The 25,169-nt window shown below is 37.1% G+C and overlaps 1 protein-coding gene across 1 annotated transcript; it reads right to left on the reverse strand.

The window, feature by feature from the left end:
- Positions 1 to 8,696: 8,696 nt before the first annotated feature.
- On the reverse strand, positions 8,697 to 9,683 carry LOC123590900 (olfactory receptor 8S1-like). Its single transcript, XM_045464528.1, has one exon. It carries the CDS (start codon positions 9,630 to 9,632, stop codon positions 8,697 to 8,699), a length of 936 nt encoding a protein of 311 aa, XP_045320484.1. The 5' UTR covers positions 9,633 to 9,683.
- Positions 9,684 to 25,169: the final 15,486 nt, after the last annotated feature.

The following is a 25,169-nucleotide window of genomic DNA, read 5'->3' on the forward strand; positions in this document are numbered from 1 at the left end:
TACAAGCATCATCACTTGCACCCACTGATCTATCTTGTCATCAAAAAAGTGGGATAACCAAACATCATTATCTCTCTTGATGTAATGCAACATGAAGTTCACAACTCCACTTATGAAGATTTTCAGAAAGGACTCAAGTCTTTTCTTATGACAAAATGTGGGCTCAATGGACAAGGTAAGTAACACAACTAGGAAGAAAACTGGCTAAATCCAGAATGCAGATATTCCACAGGAAAACTGTACAGACTTCTTCAACAACTTAACAGCAGTCACAATTTCCAGATATGCTCAGGAGCTGTGACGTCTCCTGCCTTGGCAGTGGAATAAGCTTGCTGTAGCACACGACAGCCCAAGTTCCCCTCTTGAGCAGGATAATCTGAATCCATCAATTTTTCTACCATTTAGCTCTGCTCTCAGGAATATTCCTTGTTCCACTACCTTGCATGGGCACATCTGAGATGAGTACTGGAGAAAATGTCCTTCTTAGTATCTTCATAGCTTTCACTGCCTGCTTTTCATTGGGCTTCAACATGTAGAATTTTCTTTAGGGATCAAACATTGATTTTTACAAGGCAGGCTTCCAGTCGGTTCTCTGTGTAGGTAATCGTAGTTATAAATCTTGAATAGCCTTGATTTTTAAGTCTGAAGACACTATTATCTTAATCTTACCGAGCAAGGCTGCTCTGCTTTTCCGTCACTCCCCTTATTAATTAGGCCACTCTGAGGCTATCTGAAGCAATGGGTTTGAATGAGAAAGCAACACTCAAAATCTTGTTTTTCCAGTTTGTTTTCGTCTTTTTGTGTGGAAGAAATTTAATTTTATCTCCTATCATGGCTGTTGCATCAAAGCCAGTGTTTATAACTGTATCAGTTTCAGATATGAGCCAATCAACATTTCACTCCTGTAAGACTCTAAATTACACAACTCTCAGGTAATATGGATTGTTAACTGCAGGCAAAAATTAACTTGGTAGACTGTATTACCTTCAATTTCTGCTTGTTGGCAGGAGTTCTAGCCAGAATTGATCTCTCATAAGACTTGGCTGAAATGGGAAGAAGGCAGTCAACACCCACCAATATCCTGTGTTTTTACTATCATTTCCTCTAATGTTATGGTGACAGTAAGCATGTGGGCTGCCTTTCAAGGTACCATGGATGCAACTTTGATCAAATAATTTTTTTTTTAATTTTTTTTTCAACGTTTATTTATTTTTGGGACAGAGAGAGACAGAGCATGAACGGGGGAGGGGCAGAGAGAGAGGGAGACACAGAATCGGAAACAGGCTCCAGGCTCTGAGCCATCAGCCCAGAGCCCGACGCGGGGCTCGAACTCACGGACTGCGAGATCGTGACCTGGCTGAAGTCGGACGCTTAACCGACTGCGCCACCCAGGCGCCCCGATGATCAAATAATTTATTACAACTTAACTAGGGTATTGGATTTTCTAACATTCATTTTCTAAATCCTTACTGCCTGTTGCTTGACTGCCTGCACCAAACCCCACATTATTATAGGTTTTGCTAAACGGAGCACTCTACGTCCTGGAATCAAATTCTATATTCTTTAAGATAAAATTTATTTGCAAGTATCTGAGACCAAAATGATAGCAGCATAAGCAACACAGAATTTTATTTCTGTCACATAAAAGTCTGGAAGTATTCAGGGTTGCTATTATGGCTCTATTGCCAAAAGTCTTCAGCATCCCAGCAACTTATATTTGTACTTACATGAATGGCCTCCATTCCCAAAGTCATGTAGTAGACAACATGGGTATTCCAGTTTCTGCATTAAAAATGCATTCTTGCAAGCATTAAGGAGAAAGGGATAAAAAGGAAGTGGAAAAAGGCAAGAAACAATACTCTTTCAGGGATGACTCCTTAAAACTTTAACGTTTTACCTCACTGGTCTGAGTTTAATCATGTGGTCACACATGGCTGCAAGAAAGACTGGTTGAAGAACTATTCTGCATATAGATGTGCTTAGATAAAGAACTGTAGTAATTCTGTGGTGAGGCAACAAAGGATAATAGATACTTGGTGACAATGAGCAATCTCTGTAGCACTGTTAATGTAAAATGAGAAACGAGAATGAGAAAACTATAGAAAAATATCCATATTAATATTGATGCAAAAATTCTGAGTAAATTATTAGTGAACTGAACGTAGCAATGTATAAAACTAAAATTCAGTATGATCAAACAAGGATTAATGCCAAAATATAAGGATGGCTTCCTATCAGTAAGTTTACTATCAAAAACATAACAAGATGACTTAATGTTTCCCTAGTTTGACTAATCTTTAGATGGGCTTTTTCCTGACTCTAGTCCCCTGACTTTTCTTTTCTTGGAGCTTTTACTAGAGAAAAATTGTCATCATAAATCATTTCTCTACATCTTTGAGATGTAATCTTTTAAAAGGCCTGTTGCCAATTTTACAACTCAGGAATGTCTTTCCCAAAGACCTGGGAACTATCTCTTTGAAATGTAATCATTAAGGAAGATAAGCACCTGATCTCCCAAGATTCTGTGGGAGGGTAGGAGCCTAACTTCAAGGACACATTGGTCTTAAGTTGTAAAACTACCTCCTGTCATGAAGATACATGAAAGTTTACTTTTCCTATGGGTAAAGCCAATTAGCAAACACAGATGGCCCAGGATCTCCCCCCTTCACCCTAGTTCTTAAAACCCTACCCCTACTGTCTTTTGTTTCACTGGAGTTGAGTTCAGACTCCGTTCTTTTCTATTGCAATAGCCTTGAATACAGTCTTCTTTGCTTCTTAATTTTATCTAGTGCAATTTTTGCTTTGATAATATCAAAGAATAAAAGAAGTAAAACTGTGGCAATAGTAGTAGGTGCTGAAATGTAATTTGTAAAATTATGTACCCACTGCAGGAATAGAAACCACTAAAATGAAATATTATAGGAAATATTATCTCAGAAGTGAAATACTAAAAAAATTTCAGTTAAATTCAAGAATAAGCTAGGGATTCTCATTGACACCATTATTAAATGTTATTTTAGAAGTTTTCACAAAATGAAAAAAAGAAATGAAATTACTATATGGATATTAGAAACAAACACTATAAAATATTTTGTTCTTTGATGTATACTTGCATGTCTAGGAAATTTAAGAGATTATAGTAAAAGAGTTAAGAGATTTTGGGACAGTGGCTCATTGCATCCACCTGGGTTCAGCTGCAATCACAGGAATTTGATAGAGGTCTCAGTTGCTTATGAAAATTTTTAAGAAGGGCTGGAGAAGCAGGCACTAGAATGATCTCCTAGTTAACAATGTATGCAGATCCCAGAACCACTCCTTTGTCACAATAGGAAAAGCTGCTGCCACTGGTGCAGAAAGCCTAGGAATTTGGAAAGTTCTATTGCTGCAGCTGATCACAGAGCCATGCTACTTTCAACCTGGTCAAAAGATGTCTCTACTATTGTAGAAGCTACTAAATCAGGGCATCTTCACCACAGCTGCTATCTGCAGAGCCATGCCATCTCTGCCATGATCTAGGTTGGAAAAAAGGATACCCCACATCTTGTCATTGTCCCCTGAGGATTCAGGTCCAAATTATCATTTCATATGAATATATCTGAAACCTAAGAAAGCTTCTTAAAACTAGATCCAAAGGAGTTTGCAAATATAGCTGTTACTCTTCTAGTTTCTGCACACTAGAATAGGATTGGAAGAAATGCACACAAATGCAATCCATAGTATCTTCTATACTGGATACAACAGTAATTATTTAAAACTTGCCATCTTTTCTCTGTACTAACAGTAAGAGCTTATAAACAAAAATGGGGGAAAAACCCATTTATAATAGTGACAGAAAAATTTTTAAATTATGGGTATATCTAAGAAGAATGGCACAGGACCTATATAATGATAATCTGTGAAATTTTATTTAGGGATATAAACAATGTCTGAACAAAATGGAAGACATATTCTTATTGGGATGGTATTCTTATTGGGATGACTTAACATCATTAACATGTCTATTATCCCCAAACTATTTTTTAAATTTGATGCCAGTTCAGTTGTAATCCCAAAATTGTATTTCTTTGAAGTTGGATAAAGGATATATAATAGAATGAGAAGGAATAATATCGGGGGGAGGATGATACTGAAGAAACATTATCTTGCCAAATATCAATATAATATTTTAAAAAGAGATAAATAGAACATCATTAAAATAAAAACCCATAAATTTACCTCAGATTTTAATGTGTGACTCAATTGCTATTTTAGTTCAGTTGAAAAAGAAGGAGTCATTTATTAATGTTGTTGTCACAAGTTGTTATCCATCATATCCTAATGTAGTTAGACATCTATTTCACACCAAACACAAACAAGAATTTCAAATGATTACAGACTTAAATGAAAAATATAAAAAATTACAGTCTAAGAAGGACATCTAGGAAACCGTTTTTAAGAGGTAGATCTTTACCTAGATGGGTAAAGAGACTTAATGTTTAAAGAAAATAAATTATGTATGAAATTATAAGAACTAAAAACTTTGGCATGGGAAAGGATACCATAAAAAAAAAAGACAAAAGCAAATAACAGAGCTGAAAAGACACTTGCTGCATAGAAGACAAATGGTTAATGTACCTGAAATGTGAAATGCTCTAAAACATTAATAAAAACAGCAAACAAGCCAAAAGTAAAATGGGCTATGGATATGATCTTCACAAAAGATCAAATGCAAATTGTCGACTAATATGTGAAAAGATGTTAATATTGCCTAGTAATCAGAAGAATGCACAGTGAAATAAAAATATCATTATATAATAAACTATAACACATTACAGGCTCAGTAGGGCTTAAAGGGCACTCTTGCTTTGCTGGTAGAGATGTGGAGTATACCTGGTAAACAATTTGGCAACATCAATTAAAATGAGATATACATATACACTTTACAATTCTATCTCTGGGAATTAATCCCAGGTAAATAAAAACATTAAATTTCATGTTAACCACTACAAAAATGTAGTGGTTAAAAAATGGAAGCAAAGTTGCTTCCATATTTTGGCTAAGCAATATACGTCAGACTGAGAAAGACAAATACCATATGATTTCACTCATACATGAAATCTAAAAACCAAAACAAATGAATAAAAAAATAAACAAAAATCAGAATCAGACCTGTAAATAAAGAAGAATTGATGGTTGCCAGAGGGGAGGGGGTCAGGAGATGGGCAAAAGGGGTGAAGAGGAACGGGAGACACAGACTTCCAATTATGAAAGGAATAAATCACAGGAATAAAAGGCACAGCATAAGGAATATGTCAATGATATTGTAATAGTGTTGTATGGTGACAGGTGACAGCTACACTTGTGGTGAGCACAGCATAAGGTATAGAGAAGCTGAATCACTATGTTGTACACTTGAAACTAATGTAGCATCATATGTCAACTATACTCAAATTAAAAAAAAAATTTAATGGAAGCAAAGTGAGCCCATATGTAGGAGAATGGTTTGAGAAACTGACACATTGATAAGATAGAATTTAATGCTGACACAAAAAAATGAATTAGAGTTATGCCATTTGATATGTAGTAAGTTTTGTAAATTATTAATGCGGAAAGACAAATGTGTATATTATACATACTTTTTAAAACAGAGATGGAAAAGCTTCTCTATATATACATATGTGAACAGAATATGTGTACAGAAATTTGAACATGATTATATAAGCCAAAGAAAACTAAGAAAGATATATATTCTGTGGCTAACACAGATTACCTTGAGTGGAGAATAAACAGGAAAAGATGTTGAAAGGATGGCAAGCCAAAAATAAAAAAAAAAAAATCACCAAGAAAAAAATTGTATGATACGATCCATTCAGGTATTTATGTAAGATGAAGTCTAAATAAATTAATATTATTCAAAAAATAACACTACACAGAAATTAAACATACACTCCTTAGTTAAGAGAAAATAAAATTCATTCCAAAAATGTTCCCTAGATTATTGGAGATAAAAACTCATCTATTAGTATAGATGAATTTCTTCTGTGTGTAATTTTTTCCTTCTCTGATTCTGATTTCACCTCTCAGGCCATGTTGATTTGAATTCTAGGCCTCAACAGAAGCATCATGGAAGAATATATAAGATAGGAGGAGTTACTAGCTTTCTTCCTTTAGGAAGACATTGCAGCTTTAGAGAGATTGGAGGTTCACAGTTTTCCAGGTCCTCCAAATTCTTCACGATGTCATTATTCCAATTATTGAGATGATACAATTCCTTCATAAACATCCAATTCTCCCATAAGTAACCTAGTATGATAGTGAATTCACTGAATCAATCTCTGAGTTATTTTGTATAGCCTCTGCTCTATGTCTATAAAATGAAAGATATCCCCTGAAGTTCATTCTGTACCTTAAGGTCAAAAATCAAGAAATGAAATAATTATCTTGACAGCAGAAGACCTGTGGTCTTGGCATTCCTCCTTCTCTTGGACTTGCTTAATTTTAGCACTTCCTCCTTATTCAGAGGTTTAGCACAATCTCCACAGTCTCGGGCAATCATGGGTCTTAAGAGTGGCAATTACATATCATGAGAAGAAAAAATGAAAGGACAACTCACTTCATTGTGTACATCTTAGCACAATAACTAATTCTACATATCCTCACTTCCCTGAGGGTTGTTGTCTACAAATCAATCTCCATTCCAATTTCAAAACTAGTTTGCTTTCTTTGAAAGAAACAAAAACTGTGGATAACCTGATGAAAGGCAGAAAAAGAAGTTTTGGAAAAAAACAAAGAAGGATGATTCACAAAATAGAAGAGGAAGGGTATCATAATAATCATTTTCTTCTTTCAAATTTTAACCAAATATCTAATTCTAAACACTTTGCATTTCACTAAAGTTCAGTTGATTTAATCTCGCCTTTGAAACTGGTGTGAGTTACCATTCTTTGGTTATAAGCAATTGAATCTGGTAGTAAATAATTGTGAAAAGGATCTGTGAGTCTTATAGACTGAATGGAAGGGGCAGTCAGTGACTGAGAACATGGACTCTGTTCAAGCTACAGAGTTTAAATTCCAGCTCCACCATTTCCTTGCTATGAATCCCTGGACAGGCAAATATCCTCATTTCCTCACTGGTAAAGGAAAACTAAATAAAACTATCTCATACCTGTTGAGATGATTAAGTAGGATAATAAAGGTAAGGTAATATATATTAGTTTTATATTGCTGCTAATAACAAATTATCACAAACTTAGTATCTTAAAATGACAGAAATATATTATCTCACTGTTCTGGTCAGAATCTCAATGGGCTCAATTGATTCCACGGGTCACACAAGGCCAAAATCAAGCCAACAGACATTACCTGAAGGATCTGGAGGAGACATCATTCAGTTTGTTGGCAGAAGTCAATTCTATGAATTCCATGAAATGAGGTTCCTATTTCTTTGCTGGCTCTTGGCTGGTAGTTGTTCTCAGTTTTTAGAAGCCACATACAACCTCTGGCTCATAGCCTGCATCCATGAGTAAAGCCAGCAATGCTAGGCTGAGTTTATCTTATGCTTATATTATCTCTGACCTTCCCTACTGCTGCATTGTTCCTGCCTACAGCTGGAGAAGCTTCCCTGCTTTTAAGGATTCATGTGATTAGACTGAGTCTACCTGCATAATCCAGGATACCCTCCCTATTTTAAAGTCCATAACTTTATACATCTGTCCAATCCCTTTTGCCATATAACATATTAAGAGTTTCCAGGGATTAGAAGGATCTCTTTGGGGGACTAGTCTGCCTATCACAGGAATTTAGCACACTTCTTGGCTTGAGTTAAGAAATGTTAACAAATTAGGGGGCGCCCGGGTGGTTCAGTTGGTTAAACATCTGACTCTTGATTTCAGGTCATGATCTCACAGTTCACGGGATCAAGCCCTGCATGCTGAGAGCATGGAGCCAGCTTGGGATTCTCTCTCTCTCTCTCTCTCTCTCTCTGCCCCTCCCACATTCACAAATGCTCTGCTCTCTCTCACAAAATAAATAAATAAACTAAAAAAAAAAGAAAGAAAGAAATGTAATGAATTAGCTATTGTCACTATATTTGTTTAAAATATGACTTCAGGAAGGACAACTGCTAAGGGAGCCAGATTTCATGGACTCTTTAGGCACTATAGTCAGATTGACTCTTCCAAATGCTGTCTTTTCTTGTTGTTTATTCCTGCTAAGTACTTGAATTTCCTAGAGTTAGATTCTAAATAACTTCACTTGGGTCTTGGTTTTACTCCTTGCCTCAATGCACTGCCAGGAGAAAGGGGTAGAAAAGTTAGCCTATTCTAGATTATAGGATCACCCCACTTTACAGACCCATATCAATTTGAGAAAACTAGTCTTCCTGAGGATTTGGGTGTAATCATTTAAAGAAGTGTGAAAGAGTAATGATTAACCAATAGCAATAGATGTCCACATAGAAATGAAAAATAAATCAACATTTTTATAAAATGACCCCTCAAAAAGAAGACTGATTCATTTCTCCTTTCCTGAATAAGACTGAACCTGAGTCATCCTGAGATAACAGTTTTCTGTCCTCTTCACAAGCATTTTCAAGGAAATAAATGCCACTGTATTCCCTATAGCATGTAGCATCATGGACAATCAAGAAACCCTCCTTAAAATCCATTATCTGATCATGCAGCATAATAGTTCAGTCTCCCTTTAGTCATAATCTTCTACTACATGAGAGAATGAAAATATTTTCTGAACATTCTTCCCATAGCTGCCTTCACCTCTTTGTTCTGCAGGCTGTAGACAAGGGGGTTCAGCATGGGAGTGACCACGCTGTACTGCAAGGAGAGCACCATCTCCAGACGGGAGCCTGAAGTTGGCAAGAGATAGCTGAGGAAACCTGAGCCATAGAACAAGATCACAGTAGTGAGGTGAGAAGAGCAAGTAGAGAAGGCCTTGCTTCTGCCTGAGGTGGAGCTGATGCTCAGGATGGTGGAGACAATGCGAACATAGGAAAACACAATCATAATGAAGGTTCCAAAGAAATGCAAGACAGAGGAGCACAGCAGGAGTGTGAAGTTGGTCGAGGTATCAGAACAAGACAGAGGGAAGAGAGAAGACAGCTCACAGCTGAAGTGGGGAAGAGTCTGGTCCTCGCAATAGTCTAAATTGACAGCCAAGAGGATATTAATGAGAGCATCAACAAAGGCCAGGCCCCAGGAACCCCACACCATCCCAACACAGAGCTGGTTGCTCATCACCTGGCCATAGAGCAGAGGGGAGCTGATGGCTACATAGCGGTCATAGGCCATCACAGCCAGCAGACAGGCCTCCGTGCCCCCGGTGGCAAACACAAAGAAGGCCTGAGCCAGGCAGCTCTCTACAAAGATGGTTTTTCTTTCAGAAAGTAGATTCTCCAGCATCTTGGGGACTGTGACAGATGAGTGGCAGAGGTCCAGGAAGGACAGTTGTCTCAAAAAGAAGTACATGGGCATGTGGAGGTGAGAATCAGCCCTAATCACCAGCAGCATCAAGAAATTTCCCATCAGAGTGAAGAGATAAATCAGAAAGAACAGCACAAAGAGTATGGCCTGAATATTGGGGTCAATAGATAGTCCAAGGAGAATGAACTCACTGATAGCACTGTAGTTTTTCATTGCCATATACAGAAGTGTTCTCTCTGGAAAACAAGAAGATCCACCAAAAGTCTCTCAGTGCCTCTTACTTACTCCAGCACCTAGATCTTATTCTATGTGAATATCTTTTCACTAAAGTCCCACAATCCACATTCATGTATTTAAAAGTTAACATCTTGGCCGTCATTTTGCCATTGATATTTTAAATAAGCCATGGTCCTATTTTTTATTATAGTCTTTTCTGGAGCTATAATGATTTTATGTGGTTTAGATGGTACATTTGAAAAGAAGTTTCCTGACATGAGAAGAAGGTGGAAAAGAAGATTGCAGGAGTGAATTACTTGAGAAACTGAGGTAGGATTAAGTCTAGAGTACAAGGACTTAGGTAAGAGTAGGGATACTTTGTCACTTCTATGTCTAAGAGAGAAGGTCAAGAGTGCAAGAAGTGAGTTTCCATTTGCCTGCTTCCATTTGTTTTCAATAAGGTGTAAATGAGATCATTGGTTGTGCATGTGTATGTGTGTGAGCATGCCCACATGCACACAAGGAATTATAAAGGTATTGATAATGATAAAATTAAAACGATAAAATTATAAAGGTATTGACAATGATAAAAAGCACAATCTTGAGAAAAGGGGCCAAGGTGAAGTGTAAGAAACCATTAGAGGATAGGAGGACAATAAGACACCAAGGAATTAGAAACTGGCTGTGGAATTAGATTGTTCTGGATTATTCTAACTTTAAATTTCCTTCATTTTATTTAATGGCATCATGCTGTAATTAAACTTTAAAATACATTCACAAAGTAGTAATACATTTTCAAAAACTGATAGCCTACACCATGATGTCCAGTGATGTGTTAGGTGGGCTTTGTGGGCAATGCTATGACTATAATGGGTCATGAAAAGCTGTACTCGTAGGTGATAAGACAATGGTCTGGTTATATCACCATGCTAATCCTAAAAATCATATATCCAGTAATTTACATAGTCACTATTCCTAACTCTGCCATTATTGCAGGCTTTAAGGCCCCCACATGGTTATCTAAACTTTCTCCTCATACTTTGAAACTTGTGCATATATCCCTGTAGTGGCCTGATATTCTAAACGTCATCTGAGTCTCAATAAAACTGTTCAATATTCTTGCCTCACACTGGAGGCCCTTCCGGGCTCTGGCTGTTCTAATTGAACACTATTTCATTTACTTCATCAGTAAAGACTGAGGAATCTATCATGTTGTCATTCACTAACTGAACAATTAATGCCTCCCAGCCCACATAAGGAACAAAACCTAATTACCTGAATTCTCAGTTGGTAGTACACTGTTCTGTGGCAACAATATTTTCAGACCCAGTAAGTAATAAGACTCTTCAGCTCGTGAAGTCAACATTAAGAATACTGTTTTAAGGGAGAAGTAGAAAATCATATATTGGGTGTTAACATTTATGATGGATGCAACACTAGCAATGTAAAACAATAAATTGCATGTAATATCTAGATATTTCGTATAGTTATTTGGGTTCAGAGTATAGGAGATAATATCTTATATTATTCCTCTTTCACTCTCTAGATATAGCAATATTATGCATGGAGGCTCCCAATGCTCATTCTGAGATCACCCCGTTGCCCCCAGAACAAAGCAAGAGAACCCAAGTAAGGGTTCACAGTAGCCAGGGGTGAGGCTTGTGTTGTATCATTTCAGAGACAGCACATACAAAGGAATTCCCTTTCTCTTGGCTACCAACAAACATAGTCCAACTAACTAGATCCAAAAATTCCATGAACTATATAGAGAGAATCCCAACCTTGAATCAAGGCAATACCTTGCAAAGAGACAAGCATTGTGAAAAAAGTCAATGCTACGATTTAATTTCACAGTTAAGTTTCTTCTTTAACATTATTTAGAGATTCTCAGAACAATCTTTTAAAAATAACATTAAGGAGTGATATCAGTAAGATGACAGAATAGGAGGTCCCAGCCCTTATCACCCCAAGAAACAATGATTTAACAACCATCTATGGATGAAAATACCTTTATGAAAGATCTGGAATCCAGGTGAGACATTATAGCACCCTAGTGGAATACAGAAATGAGAAACACATTTGAAAGGGTAAGAAATACCTTTACCCGTATCAACCCTCTCACAACTCAGCATAGTAAAGCACAAAAAAAGATATCCTTGACCCACAAATTCTCCCATGGGGAAAAGAGACAGCAAGCATACCCATGGATGCCAGCCCCAGATTTACCTGCCACATACCCCAGCACTACCTGCCTGCCTGTGAACTCCAGCACAAAGCACAAGGCCAGCCCACATACCCCATCAGCCAGCCTGCTCATGGTCCCCACCAACCAGCCTACCAAGAATCTCTGGCCTGGCTGATGGTGAAGGACTTTCCTTGCTGAAGAAGTTTCCTCTTGAAGAAATATCTGCACTCCAATATTCATTGTCACATTATTCACAGTAGCAAGACATGGTGGCAACCTAGGAGTCCATTGACAGATTAATGGATTAAAAAATGTCTCATATATATATATATATATATATATATATATATATATATATATACACACATATGTAATAGAATATTACTCAGCCCTAATAAAAAGAGGAAATCCTGCCATTTGCAAAAACATGGATGAACTTAGTGGACTATATGCTAAGTGAAATAATCCAGACACAGAAGGAAAAATACTACATGATAACACTTATATGAGGAACCTAAAATGGTCAAACTCATAAAAGCAGAGACCAGAAAATGGCTGCCAGAAGTTGAGAGAAGGAGAAAACAGGGAGGTATTAGTTAATGGATTAGGGTAGTTAATGGATTAGGTAGTTAATGGATTAGGATTAGTTAATGGATTAAAGAGTACAAAATCAGCTACACAAAATGAATAAGTCCTAGAGATCTACCATATTTCATGGTGACTATAGTTAGTAATTCTGTATTGTATCCTTAAAAGTGACTAAGAGGGTAGATCTTACATGTTCTTATCACACACAAAAAGTCACAATAATAAATAAAGAGGGTGGGAGGAAACTTTTGAAGGAGATGGACATGTTTATGTCATAGATTGTTATGGTGGTCTCACAGATGTATACTTATCTCCAAACTCATCACATTTACACATTAAATAGATACAGCTTTTTCTTTGTCAACGTCGTCTCAATAAGGTACTTTAAAATTTGTATTAAAGCATTTTTATTGTGGCTGATTCCTGAAACATCACCATTACTGATTTATTTCTTAAATCTCTATTTCAAAATTTAAAGTAAACAGCTCTGGGAATATAATATAATAGGTTTGTTTCTAGATATTAACACCATTATGTGGAGGAAATTAGTTGGCTCTTGCCCAAAGTAAAAGTTCCCTGAGAAATGTTAATTTCAGAATCAGATGAAGGCTACCAAGCATAATAAATAGCCCATAAGAGTTACTCAGAACGTGATAGTGAAAAATATGAATGAATGACTGAATGAGAGACTACTTTTTAAAGACAAGCCAGTCTGTGTGATGAAGACACATGCTTCTAAATAGTATTTGTTGTAGTCCCATGATTTTTAAGGGCACTTGGAATTAGGGGAAAACACAAAATTGGAGGTGCCAAAGATAACCATCACCTATTTTCTTCATGTGTTCTGGTTTGCTTTATGTCCCATTCCTTGACCGATTAGATACCTCATATGCTCTGGGTGGGTTAAGGGAGATCTTTGGTTTGGTTTGGTTTCACAAAGATTTACTAAACAAACATGGAAAATCAATAGTATTATTACATAAGTTAGACTGCAGTATAATTTCCCAAAGATTTATATACATATCACAATGATTCCTATTATGCAATCAATTGTCAAGATTTTGAACAGTACTTTTCCACATGAGTGGCTCACATGAGTGAGGACTAGCTATATACATTGTATAGTAACTAAGATCCCCTTATGGAGTTTCCAGTTCCAGCTTCCCAGGAAAAGCACCAAATGACAAAGCTTACTACCTCACATCTGTGGTACCCTATAGCAGTCACATTTGCCCTACAAGCATGAACAAGATGATAAGGCTGCCCATAAGGGCAGCACAAAAAGAATGATGGTGAAATACCATCTTAGAAGACAAGGAAGCACTACCTACATTTCAAAAGGCTTCAAATCCCATCTGTCAAAACACAAACTCAATTATTAGATATTTATTGAATTATTGTTAATCATCACAGGTCTGTCAATGGGACTGTGATTATATAAGAGAATATCCTTATTTGTAGAAGATAAATGCTTAAGTACTCATGAGTGAGGTGTTACAATGTCATATTACTTTCAAGTGATTCAGCAGATCAAATTACATAGAGAGATAGATGATAGATAAATGTAAGTTAATAAAGTATACGTAGCAAAATGCTAACAATTTATGGATCTAGGTAAAAGTTATACTATCATATTACTTTCAACTTTCTAGTGTGTTTTTTTTTTTTAATTTTTAAAAAATGTCTTAGTATTTATTTATTTTTGAGAGAGAGAGAGAGAGAGAGAGACAGAGCCTGAGCCAGGGAAGGGCAGAGAGAGAGGGAGACACAGAATCTGAAGCAGGATCCAGGCTGAGCTGTCAGCACAGAACCTGACGTGGGGCTCAAACTCACAAACCGCGAGATTCCATGACCTGAGCTGAAGTGGGATATTTAACTGACTGAGCTACCCAGGTGCCCCAGTGTAATTTATTTTTAAGTTTATTTATTTACTTTTGAGAGAAAGAGCAAGTATGAATCGGGGAGGGGCAGAGAGAGAGAATCCCAAGCAAGCTCCATGCCACCAGCATGGAGCCTGTTGTGGGGCTTGAACTCACAAACCGTGAGATCATGACCTGAGCAGAAGTCAAATGCTTAATCTACTGAGCCACCCAGGCACCCTTGTTTATAACTTTTTTTAATGAAAAATGTTTTTAAAATTTTTGAATTAAAAAACCCACAAATTTAATGACTAAATTTTACTTAGACATTTCCACTGTGGAAAATCAAATTAAAGCTAAATGATATACCTTAAAATACAAAAATGTACAGAATACAGTTACAGTGTATTTCCCTTAGTTACAAGACCATGTGTTTGCAATATAAATCTGATAATAAAATGTTATTCTTGGTTACAACACACTCTCTCTATACCCACCAAACACATTCCAAAAAAATTATGTATTCAAATACATAATTAAGACAAGTCTTTGTGTGCTTTTCCTTTTGTTACATGAAAGTTGTGAATTCTCACCTCTGTGAAAAACAAAACAATATATATATAGAACTTGACCAACATATGGAAAATATATACTAGGTAAAGTGACCAAAATAAGAAAGCAACTGAGGAGAGGCATCTGGATGGTTCAGTCTGTTAAGCATCTGACTCTTGATTTCAGCTCAGGTCATGATCTCATGGTTTGTGAGTTTAAGCCCCAGTCGGGCTCTGCGCTGACAGTGCAGAGCCTTCGTGGAATTCTCTATCTCTCCCTCTCTCTCTGCCCCTCCCTCACACTCTCTCTCTCTCAAAATAAATAAATAAACTTAAAAAAAAAAAAAAAAAAAAAAGGAAAGAAAGAAAAGCAACTGAGGAATCGTACTTCAAATCCCTATCATTGAAACAATAGAGAATCTAGCATTCTGTTAATGCAATGCAAAATCAGCTGCTTAAGGAAGAAATCCAACCAGTTATTTGCCCTGCACATGTCAACCAAGTAGCTGAACCAATTGTTTTAATGTTCAGGTGTAATAAGTACCCAACCTGTGGTGCTCGCTCTGTCAGCCCTCACTGCCAACATAGTTGTACCTTGAGATCTTTAGTTAACAGCATTAAAGCCATATTTTCAACAGAATGGTCCAAAAGAAGCAACTAAAGTCAAACACAGAAATGAAAAACACACCTTGAATTATTGAACTGTTTGGCTGCCTTGATGACTTTTAAATGATTTAAGTAATTTAATTTTCAGATATAGATTTGAAAATGTTGAACTGGAAACTTATAAGCAAATGATTGTGTAGTTGCTTCACAAATAGAGATCCGAATGAGTTTTACAATGTTGTGATTTTTTCTTTGCAAGTATCCTATTGATTTTCTTTTGTTTATTGTTTTATGTTGACATACGAAATCATGCACATTGCCAGCAATGGGTAAGTTTATGCTGACAATAATTCCAACTTCTGTTGTGAAGGAATTAGAAGTCTACTGATGCAAATGTACTATATACTACACAGTTTTGACTTTATTTACTTCTTAGTTTTACACACATATATGAAGACAAAGTGGCAAGACTTCCACTTGAGAAAGCAAGACCCACCAAACATACTTGTTGCAATGTGTGCATTTCTTTTTCTTTTATTTATTTATTTATTTATTTGAAAAAAAAATGTTTTAATGTTTATTTATTTTTGAGAGAGAGAGAGACAGAATACTGGTGGGGTGGGGCAGAAAGAGAGGGAGACACAGAATCCAAAACAGACTCCAGGCTCTGAGTTTCAGTACAGTAGGGCTCAAACTCAGGAATGGTGAGATCATGACCTGAGCCAAAGTCGAACGCCCAACCTACTGAGGCACCCAGGCACCCCTTTTTACTTACTTACTTATTTATTTATTTATTTAGAGCAAACGCACACATGAGTGGGGGACAGGCAGAGGGAGAGAAAGAGAGAATACCAAGCAGGCTCCACCTCAGCATAGAGCCCAACTATGGGCTCTATCTGACAACTAGTGAGATCATGACCTGAGCTGAAATCAAGAGTTGGTCTCTCAACCGACTGAGCCACCCAGGCACTACACAATGTATGCATTTCTTAAAGATATTATTTTATAGTATTGATATTTAAGAAAATGCTGACAACTCCTAAAATTACATAAAACAAATCTATAACTTACTTGATAAAAACTCTGTGATTTATTTAACTGCCAAAAAGTGCAACTCTCTGGAGTTCAGGATTGAAAGATTTTAATCTATAAAAATTAGAAATATGTGTGGTGTTCTTACCTGTTCGGGTGGTAATCTCAGTGACCCAACCTTTCAAGACTCTGATAAAATTCAAACTCTATGCTAAAAGGCAAAGAGAAGCAGCAGAGGCATGGAGATCTCATCGGAGGCAGACATATGTGGGGCCCTATCCCAGATCTGCTACTGTCTAGATACATGAACTTAAAAAGAAGTTTCATCTTTTTAATTTCAAGTTTCCCATCTACACAGTGGGGATAACAATACCCACTTTGCAGCATCATAATAATTTAATTGGGTAATTTATATAAAATAAAAGCTTTAACAAACTCAGTTTTAAATTTATCTTAAATGCTTAACATTCCAAAGGATGAGGAAAAGAAGCACATCTGAGAAGCGGACAAAGACATCTTAGGGAACTAGTCCTAAAAACTAGTCATCCTGGAGCAAACAGCATTGCAGGAGAGCTCTGGGACAGTGAAAAAAGAGTTTAGATGAGAGGAATCAGAAAAAGTATCTTAGAAAGCCATAAAGAGAGGGAAGGCAAGAGAGAAGGGAGAATAAAGTAGTTCAAGTAGCTTCAGAAGGAACAAAACCATCAGAGAATTTAGGAAGGACATTATTATGCCCTTGGCTTGTATTCTGGAGCTCAGCATTAATAAGTGAAGCCATCCTTGTTTAGTTGATTTCCATAAAGAGAGGATTACCGCAACTACTCAACTCTGTGAATAGGTATAATTTACAGTCTAAAAAGCTGGATGAGTAAAAAGAAGTATGTTTACCCAGGCTCCAAAAGACCCTGTAGATAAATCTTCAGAAACTTTTTCTAATTTCTGCTTGAGGATCATCTCACTTGAGCAATTTCTTTCATCTTTCTTAATCCTGATTAATCATTTGTCCACTTCCTCTATGATGAATACCTTGCTGTTTGCACTGTCCAAATAATGAATCCTCTTATGTAACCAATCAGAGACAGGCAGCTGGATTTTGTCAGTTGATGGGTTGAAGGACTGAATGAGGAGCCTAAGAGACAGCTGGCTAATGTTAGGCATTCCCTGGAGTCACACTAGAAGTTTGACTTTGGATTCATTAACTAAAAAGAAGAACTTTTGGGAGGGCAACAGGGGACATTATTATGCAACATCTTTGGAAATTCTGGGTTTGAAGCAATTACTTTGAACTACTGAATGACAAATTCTCTTATTCTGATGAGAGCTCCACAGGAACAAGGAGGGAGAAGAAAATTTGGTCCCCGTGTAGGAAGCCAGGATTTTTCCCTCAGGCCAAATAGAAGGTGGATGACTCCTCTTGGGATTTTCCATGGAAGCTGAGGAGTGTTGAGTTTATCTCCTGATCTTCTCATGTGTATATGAAATAGGTTTGTAAATACAAGTAAGCTGAATATCAGGAGAGTCAAATGAGTAAAAACAAGACAAACTTGCTTTTCATTAGTCTTTCATTACGTAAGAAATTATGAAACAATCTCCTGCCATATCAATAGACACTACACCACCACCTAGATATAATGGCTTAGCAGATATGCTCAGAGGCATTTTCTGTACATATATGAGATCCATATGTATGTTCCAGCTTGTTTTCATCACTTAATTAAACACCTTGGAGGTCTTTTCATGCCTACATGCAATACCCAGCTTTTTCCTCTTTATGCCTATGTGGTATTCATAATACAGATCTGCCATAATTTAACCATTCTTCCATTGATAATTATTCAAGCTGATTCCAAGCTTCAATAGATTCAAATCTATTATAATTAGTGCTATACTGAGCAAAAAAAATGTTTGTACCTATGGGTATGTATGCTAGTTATTTTGTAGTCTAGAACACCATATTGCAATTTCTGCATCAATATCAGAGATATAAATTTGAAATTATATTTGATAGTTTACATATTCCACCTCTCAGTTATATCAACTTACTGTTGTGTATTTGACTGTGTGAGGTATCTATTTGACTATGTGGACTCAACAATGTTAATTTCATGCTGCATAACATATAAAGGGGAATGTGAGAACAAATAAAATCAGAGTCATGCATGTAAGTCATTCGGCCTCTGAAAGGAGACTTCCTCATCTTTGAGGGAGAACAGGAAAACTGCATGTGTCTACAGTTGCAGCACAAAATCACTTTGAGAAGACATGGAACCTAAAGCCAATATATTTAAATTAGTACAGTGACAGGAAAAGTAAGTCAGAATAATTTCTGTATTCTTGTACAAATAGTGCTGGCACAGGTCAACACCAATCGCAATGAAGATTTCCAATGAAAACCAAGCAAGCATTTATTATTGGACATATACTTCTACTACACACACACAGCAATGACAGATAAAGTACAAAAAGAATTTACCACTTATTTGAAATTTAATCTTATGATATTCCATTTTTTGAACATTTCACAATTTATCCATTGTTCTGTTGATTGGTATTTGAATTGTTTCCACTTTTTAGCAAGTATTCATAACTCAGCTATGAACATTCATATAAAAATCTTTTATGTAGATGTACACACTAATTTTCCTTGTATATTACTTGAAGAGGAATTGCTGGGACATAGCATAACTATATGGTTGGTCTTAGTAGAAACTAGCAAACTATTCTCCAAAGTGTTTGTAACACCGCATGCTCAGCACCAACATATGAGGGTTTCAGTTGTTTCACATTCTTATCAATATTTTGTATTGTTAGTCTTTTTTTTAAGTTTAGCAAATCAGATGCATGTGAAGTAGAAATTCATTGTGGTTTAATTGCATTGTATCAATCATGTTGAGGAAATTTCCATGTTTACTGGCCACTTGTATATCCTGTTTGGTGAAAAATATAAATTTTTCCATTTGTATTGAGAATATATATTCCAAAGTCTATGAATTCTTTTACCTTTCCTAAATGTGTCTTTCAATGAACAGAAATTTTTAATTTAATGCAGTACAATTAGGCACTTTTATCTTTTTATAAGTAGTACTTCTTGTTTCCTCTTCAAAACATCTTTGCCCTTCCCAAGATCATGAATATACTTTCCTAGGCAGTCTTCTAAAAGCTTTATTATTTCACTAGTCACAAATAGGATTACAACACATAAAACTGAATTTCTGTATGGCGTGAAGTAGGCTATACTATATGGGATATTCAAACAATCTAGTACCTTCATTTCCACTGAAATTATATTAGTACATTTGTTGTAAATCAAATGCATATACATATGGGTCGATTCCTGTTCCAATATTCAATTTGTCTATTATTATGCCAATTCCACATTGTCTTAATTACTCTCATTTTACAAGCCTTGAAATCTGACAAAGTACTCTAGAGTTGTTTTTCGAGATTATCCCGTCTATTGTGGAACTTTAAATTTAAAATTGAATTTGAGAACATTTGTCAATTTCCATAAAAGTTTTGCTGCAATTTTAAGATTATATTGAATATACAGTCGCCTGGATGGCTCAGTTGGTTAAGTGCCAAGTCTTGATTTTGGCTCAGGTCATGATCTCATGGTCATGAGATTGAGCCCTGTGTTGGGCTGGGTGTAAAGCCTGCTTAAGATTCTCTCTCTTCTTCTGCCATCTGCCCTTCCCCTGCTCGCCTGTGCTCTCTCTCTCTCCCTTTCAAAAATAAATAAATATGTAAATGATAGCCTTGCTGGATAGAGTATTCTTGGCTGCAGATTTTTCCCATTCAGCACTTGGAATATATCATGCCACTCCCTTCTGGCTTGCCAAGTTTCTGTTGAGAAATCTCCAGCAGCCTTATGGGTCTTCCCATATGGATATGTTGTGTTTTCATTTTTGTCTCAGAATTTTTATTTCCCTTTAGCATTCTTTTGTAAGGCATGTCTAGTGATGATAAATTCCCTCAGTTTTTTTTTTTCTCTATGAAAGTCTTTATCCCTCCTTCATTTATGAAGAACAACATACTTTGCTGGGTAAAGTGGTTTTTGTTGACAATTTTTTTACTTTGAGTATTTGAATATATCATTCCATTCTCTCCTGGGTGGAAGGTAACTGCTGAGAAATCTGTTGGTCTTATTGGGATTCCCTCGTATGTGGTGAATCTTTTCTATTGCTGCCTTTAAAATTCCCTCCTTGTCTTTGATTTTAGAGAACTTGATTATAATCTCAGTCAAGATCTCCTTGGGTTGTATCCTTTTGGAGATCTTTGAGCTTTGGGTACCTGGTTGGCCATATCTTTCCCCAGATTTGGGGAATTTTTGTCCATTATTTCTTCAAGTAAGCTTTTTATCCCTTTTTCCCTTTTCCCTTTTAGAACTTCTATAATGCAAATACTTTTCTTTTTGTTAGTTGCCCATAATTCATACAGGCTTTCTTCACTCTTTTTCATTCTAATTTATTTTTTCTCCTCTGATTGGATAATATCAAGAGTTCTGTCTTCCAGTTTACAGATTCTTTCTTCTGCCTGATTGAGCCTGCTGTTGAAGCTCTCTATTACATTTTTCATTTTACTCATTGTATTCTTTAGCTCCAGAATTTCTGTTATGTTCTTTTCTGATTCTAGCTCTTTACTAACTTATCATTTTGTTCATGCATTGTTTTCCTGAGATCGAGTTGTCTATCTGTATTCTCTTGAATCTCAGTTAATTTCCTTAAAATAACTATTTTTAATTCTTTTTCTGATAACTCACAGATCTCCATTTTTGGAAGATCAGTTGCTGGAAAACTACTCTGTTCTTTTAGTGGTGTCATCTTTCCTCCTTTTCCATGTTTCTGATGACTCTGCATTGATGTCTACAAATTTGAGGAAGCAGTCAACTCTTCCAGCTTTTTTGGACTGGTTTCAGTGGGGAATATCTTCATCTGAATGTCATTACAATGGCACTGGTTGGGTGGAGTGCAGTGTATTTGCTTCCTGGGAGGGCACAGCAGCATAGTCTCTATGCAGCTCCATCATCTGAAGTCAACATTGGCACAGACTATGGGAGTCTTCTGTGGCCAAGACTGTGGAGTTCCTATGGATGGCAGTGGTGGCTATGGCTATTGGTAGTCTCAAAGAAGAAACCTGCTGGTATCTTCTTCTTGCCCCTTTTTGCCCATGGGAGGAAGTTCTAATCAAAAGGATCCCTCTTTCTGCCTGATCTGGCATGCTGGAACTCAAAGTGCTAACAGAGTTGAGGTCCTATGATCAGGTACATGTAGCACTATCACAGTGCCTGGGTCCTGGGGCACAGATGCACTTGCTGCTGCACTAGTACTGGTGTCTAAGGTGTGAGAATCTGCAAATCTCCCATGGAACCAGGGTCTGGGTCTCTAGACCTTGTCGTAGTGTCTCAGGCAGGAAGGAGAAATGCAGTAGTAGCAGCACACTTGTAATTGCAAGGCACAAAAGTGGCTTGGGTCAGGGGACAGGGTATAGTAGCAGCACAACCTGTGGATGATGAGTCCAAGTCCCAACTCTGGCCCAGGGAGCAGTTGAAGAACAAGAGGAGCATGTTTCAAGTGGCAGTCCTTTAAAGCTACGTGTCAGGACCCAGGTGACAGATTGGAGAGCAGCGGTGGCTGGGTCCAAGGAATGGCAGGTCAGAACCACAACATGTTACCTGAGGGCAGGGCTCAGAGCAGTGACAGCTTGCCCCTAGTAATGGTGGTCAAAGAGTGACTTGAGACCCAAGGGGTAGACTTCAGAGAAGCAGTGGCTACCCTGGAAATGGTAGGACAAAGCTATGACCTGGGACTAGTGGCAGGATGCAGAGAAGCAGCAGCTCTGGTTCCATATGTGGCAAGGTACTGTGGCATCCTGATCCCAGAAAGTGAGGCACAGCAGTGACTGAGGCCCCTGGGGCAAGTCTCACCACAGCAACATCTCCAACCCCAGGGAGGAGATGCAATGGTGGGGACTCCAGGCACCTCCATCAGATGGGATAAGCAATAGTGAAGACCATGGGAGTTCTTAGTACCAAAGGATGCAGACATCCACAGCAGTGAGGCTTGCTGGGGTTCTCCTGCTCTCCTTTTCCCCATAGGATGAAATTCCTCTGAGAGGATCCTTCCTGGAACTGAGCTGCTCTTGACCAGGGGATAGGGTAGCACAGGTAAAATGCTTCTTATGCTTTTCTATGTGGCCATCCTCAATTTTTGAGTTCAGCAGTTTTTTCTCCTTCTTCCTTGTAGTCCAGAACTTTCTCTGAGCTATTTTAGTTGTTTATTTATTGTTTTGCTGGTTTTCGTGGGGAGAGAATGTTGGGAACTCCTAGCCCTCCATCTTGCAGATGTCACTTCCCTTGCCTCATATATTTTCAAAGCTTTGTTTTTAGATCCATAAACATTTTGGAAGCTATTCCTTTAAGGGAGATTGTATTCTTTTATCATTATGTAATATCTCTCTTTGTCCCTGATAATCTTCTTTATTCCAAAGTATACTTTGAAAAATTAGTATAGATAATCCACCCCCCTCTTCATTGTTTTTCTTGGTATATCTTTTATTTTTTAATTTACATCCAAGTTAGTTAGCATATAGTGCAATACTGAATTCAGGAGTAGATTCCTTAATGCCCCTTACCCATTTAGCCCATCCCCCCTCCCACAACCCCTCCAGTAACCCTGTTTGTTCTCCATATGTTTTATACCCTCAGTTGCATAGTACCCTCTAGTTGCATCCACACAGTTGCAAATGGCAAGATTTCATTCTTTTTTATTGCTGAGTAATACTCCAGTGTGTGTGTGTGTGTGTGTGTGTGTGTGTGTGTGTGTGTACATACACACACACACACACCACATCTTCTTTATCCATTCATCTATCAATGGATATTTGGGCTCTTTCCATACTTTGGCTATTTTTTTTATACTTATTTTTGAGAGAGACAGAGAGAGACAGAGAGCAAGAGGTGGGGGGACAGAGAGAGTGAGACACAGAATCCAAAGCAGGCTCTAGGCTCTGAGCTGTCAGCCCAGAGCCCAACACAGGGCTTGAACTCATGAACTGGGAGACCATGACCTGAGCCAAAGTTGGACGCTCAACTGACTGAGCCACCCAGGCATCCCCATACTTTGGCTATTGTTGATAGTACTGCTATAAACATTGGGGTGCATGTGCCCCTTCAAAACAACATACCTGTATCCCTTGGATAAATACCTAGTAGTGCAATTGCTGGGTTGTAGGGTAGTTCTGTTTTTAATTTTTTGAGGAACCTCCATACTGTTTTCCAGAGTGGCTGCACCAGTTTGCATTCCCACCAGCAGTGCAAAAGACATCCTCTTTCTCTACATCCTCGCCAACATCTATTGCTGCCTGAGTTGTTAATGTTAGCCATTCTGACAGGTGTCAGGTGATATCTCGTTGTGGTTTTGATTTGTATTTCCCAGATGATGAGTGGTGTTTCCCGGATGATTTCCCATCCGGTATTTCCTGGATAATCCAGTGGCCATCTGGATGTCTTCTTTGGAGAAGTGTCTATTCATGTATTTTGCCCATTTCTTCACTGGATTATTTGTTTTTTGGGTGTTGAGTTTGATAAGTTCTTTATAGATTTTGGATACTAATCCTTTATCTGATATGTCGTGCAAATATCTTCTCCCATTCCATCGGTTGCCTTTTAGCTTTGTTGTCATGGTATATCTTTCTCATCAGTTTTTGTCCGATGTATTATTGTCTTCTTAAATTTTATTTCTTATAGACGGCATATATTTGTTTTATAGTGCAATATAATAATATCTTGTGTTTAAACCATTTGTTTAGCCCACTCACATTTAAAATTATTAATGGTTTCCCTACGTTATCATATACATTTTTAAATAATCTCAGTCTACCTTCAAATAATAGGTACAGCAATTCAAGTGTAGTATAAAGACCTTGTAACAATTTATTCCCAATTATTCCTTTCTCTGTTTTGTGCCATTGTCATGCATTTCACCTGTGAACACACAGTGCACTATTATATGAACACAGAACACACTGCTACTATTTTTGCTTTAAAAATATTTGTTTTTATCTAAGGAAAACTTTTAATTTTTTTCTGATTGGCTTTAATTTTTCAACATTGCTACACTGTATCTTATTTGAGAGTCACTTGTGTCCACTTGTGTCAATGCTTTGAAACCATACATACTACTGCCACATTCTGCCACTCTCTTGTAATTGTCTTGGTATAAAAATAATTTTAGAGCAGTTAAAGTTTTATAAAAGACTGTATTTTCCCTTTATTTGTTCTCTTTTTTTATACTCTCCATTTCTTTTTATAAGTCTAAAGTCTTAGCTTATATAATATTCCATGTACCTGAGAAACCTCATTTAACTTTTATGTACACTAGGTCTTCAGGAAATACATTCTCTCATGTTTTCTTTGCCTAGTAAGTATTTGTTCTTTAATTTTGGAGGTTATCTTTGCTGGGTACACAGTTCTCAGTTGGCCATTTCTTTTTTGCAGCTCTTTAGAAATTTCACTCCACTGTCTTCTTGCTTGCATGGTTTTAATGGGAATTCTCCTGTAATTGTTTTATTTTTCCTTTAAAAGGTTTTTAGTAATGAATTTTTGTCTTTTTATTTTTTGACCCCTGTTTCTCCCATTCCCCAACCCCCCACCTCTGGCAACAACCAGTGGCTGCTGTTATTCTTATATTTGTACCTCCCAGGTAATGTATGTTTTTTCTCT

The sequence above is a fragment of the Leopardus geoffroyi genome, chromosome B4 (assembly GCF_018350155.1).
Source record: "Leopardus geoffroyi isolate Oge1 chromosome B4, O.geoffroyi_Oge1_pat1.0, whole genome shotgun sequence".
In the NCBI taxonomy this organism is placed as follows: domain Eukaryota; kingdom Metazoa; phylum Chordata; class Mammalia; order Carnivora; family Felidae; genus Leopardus; species Leopardus geoffroyi.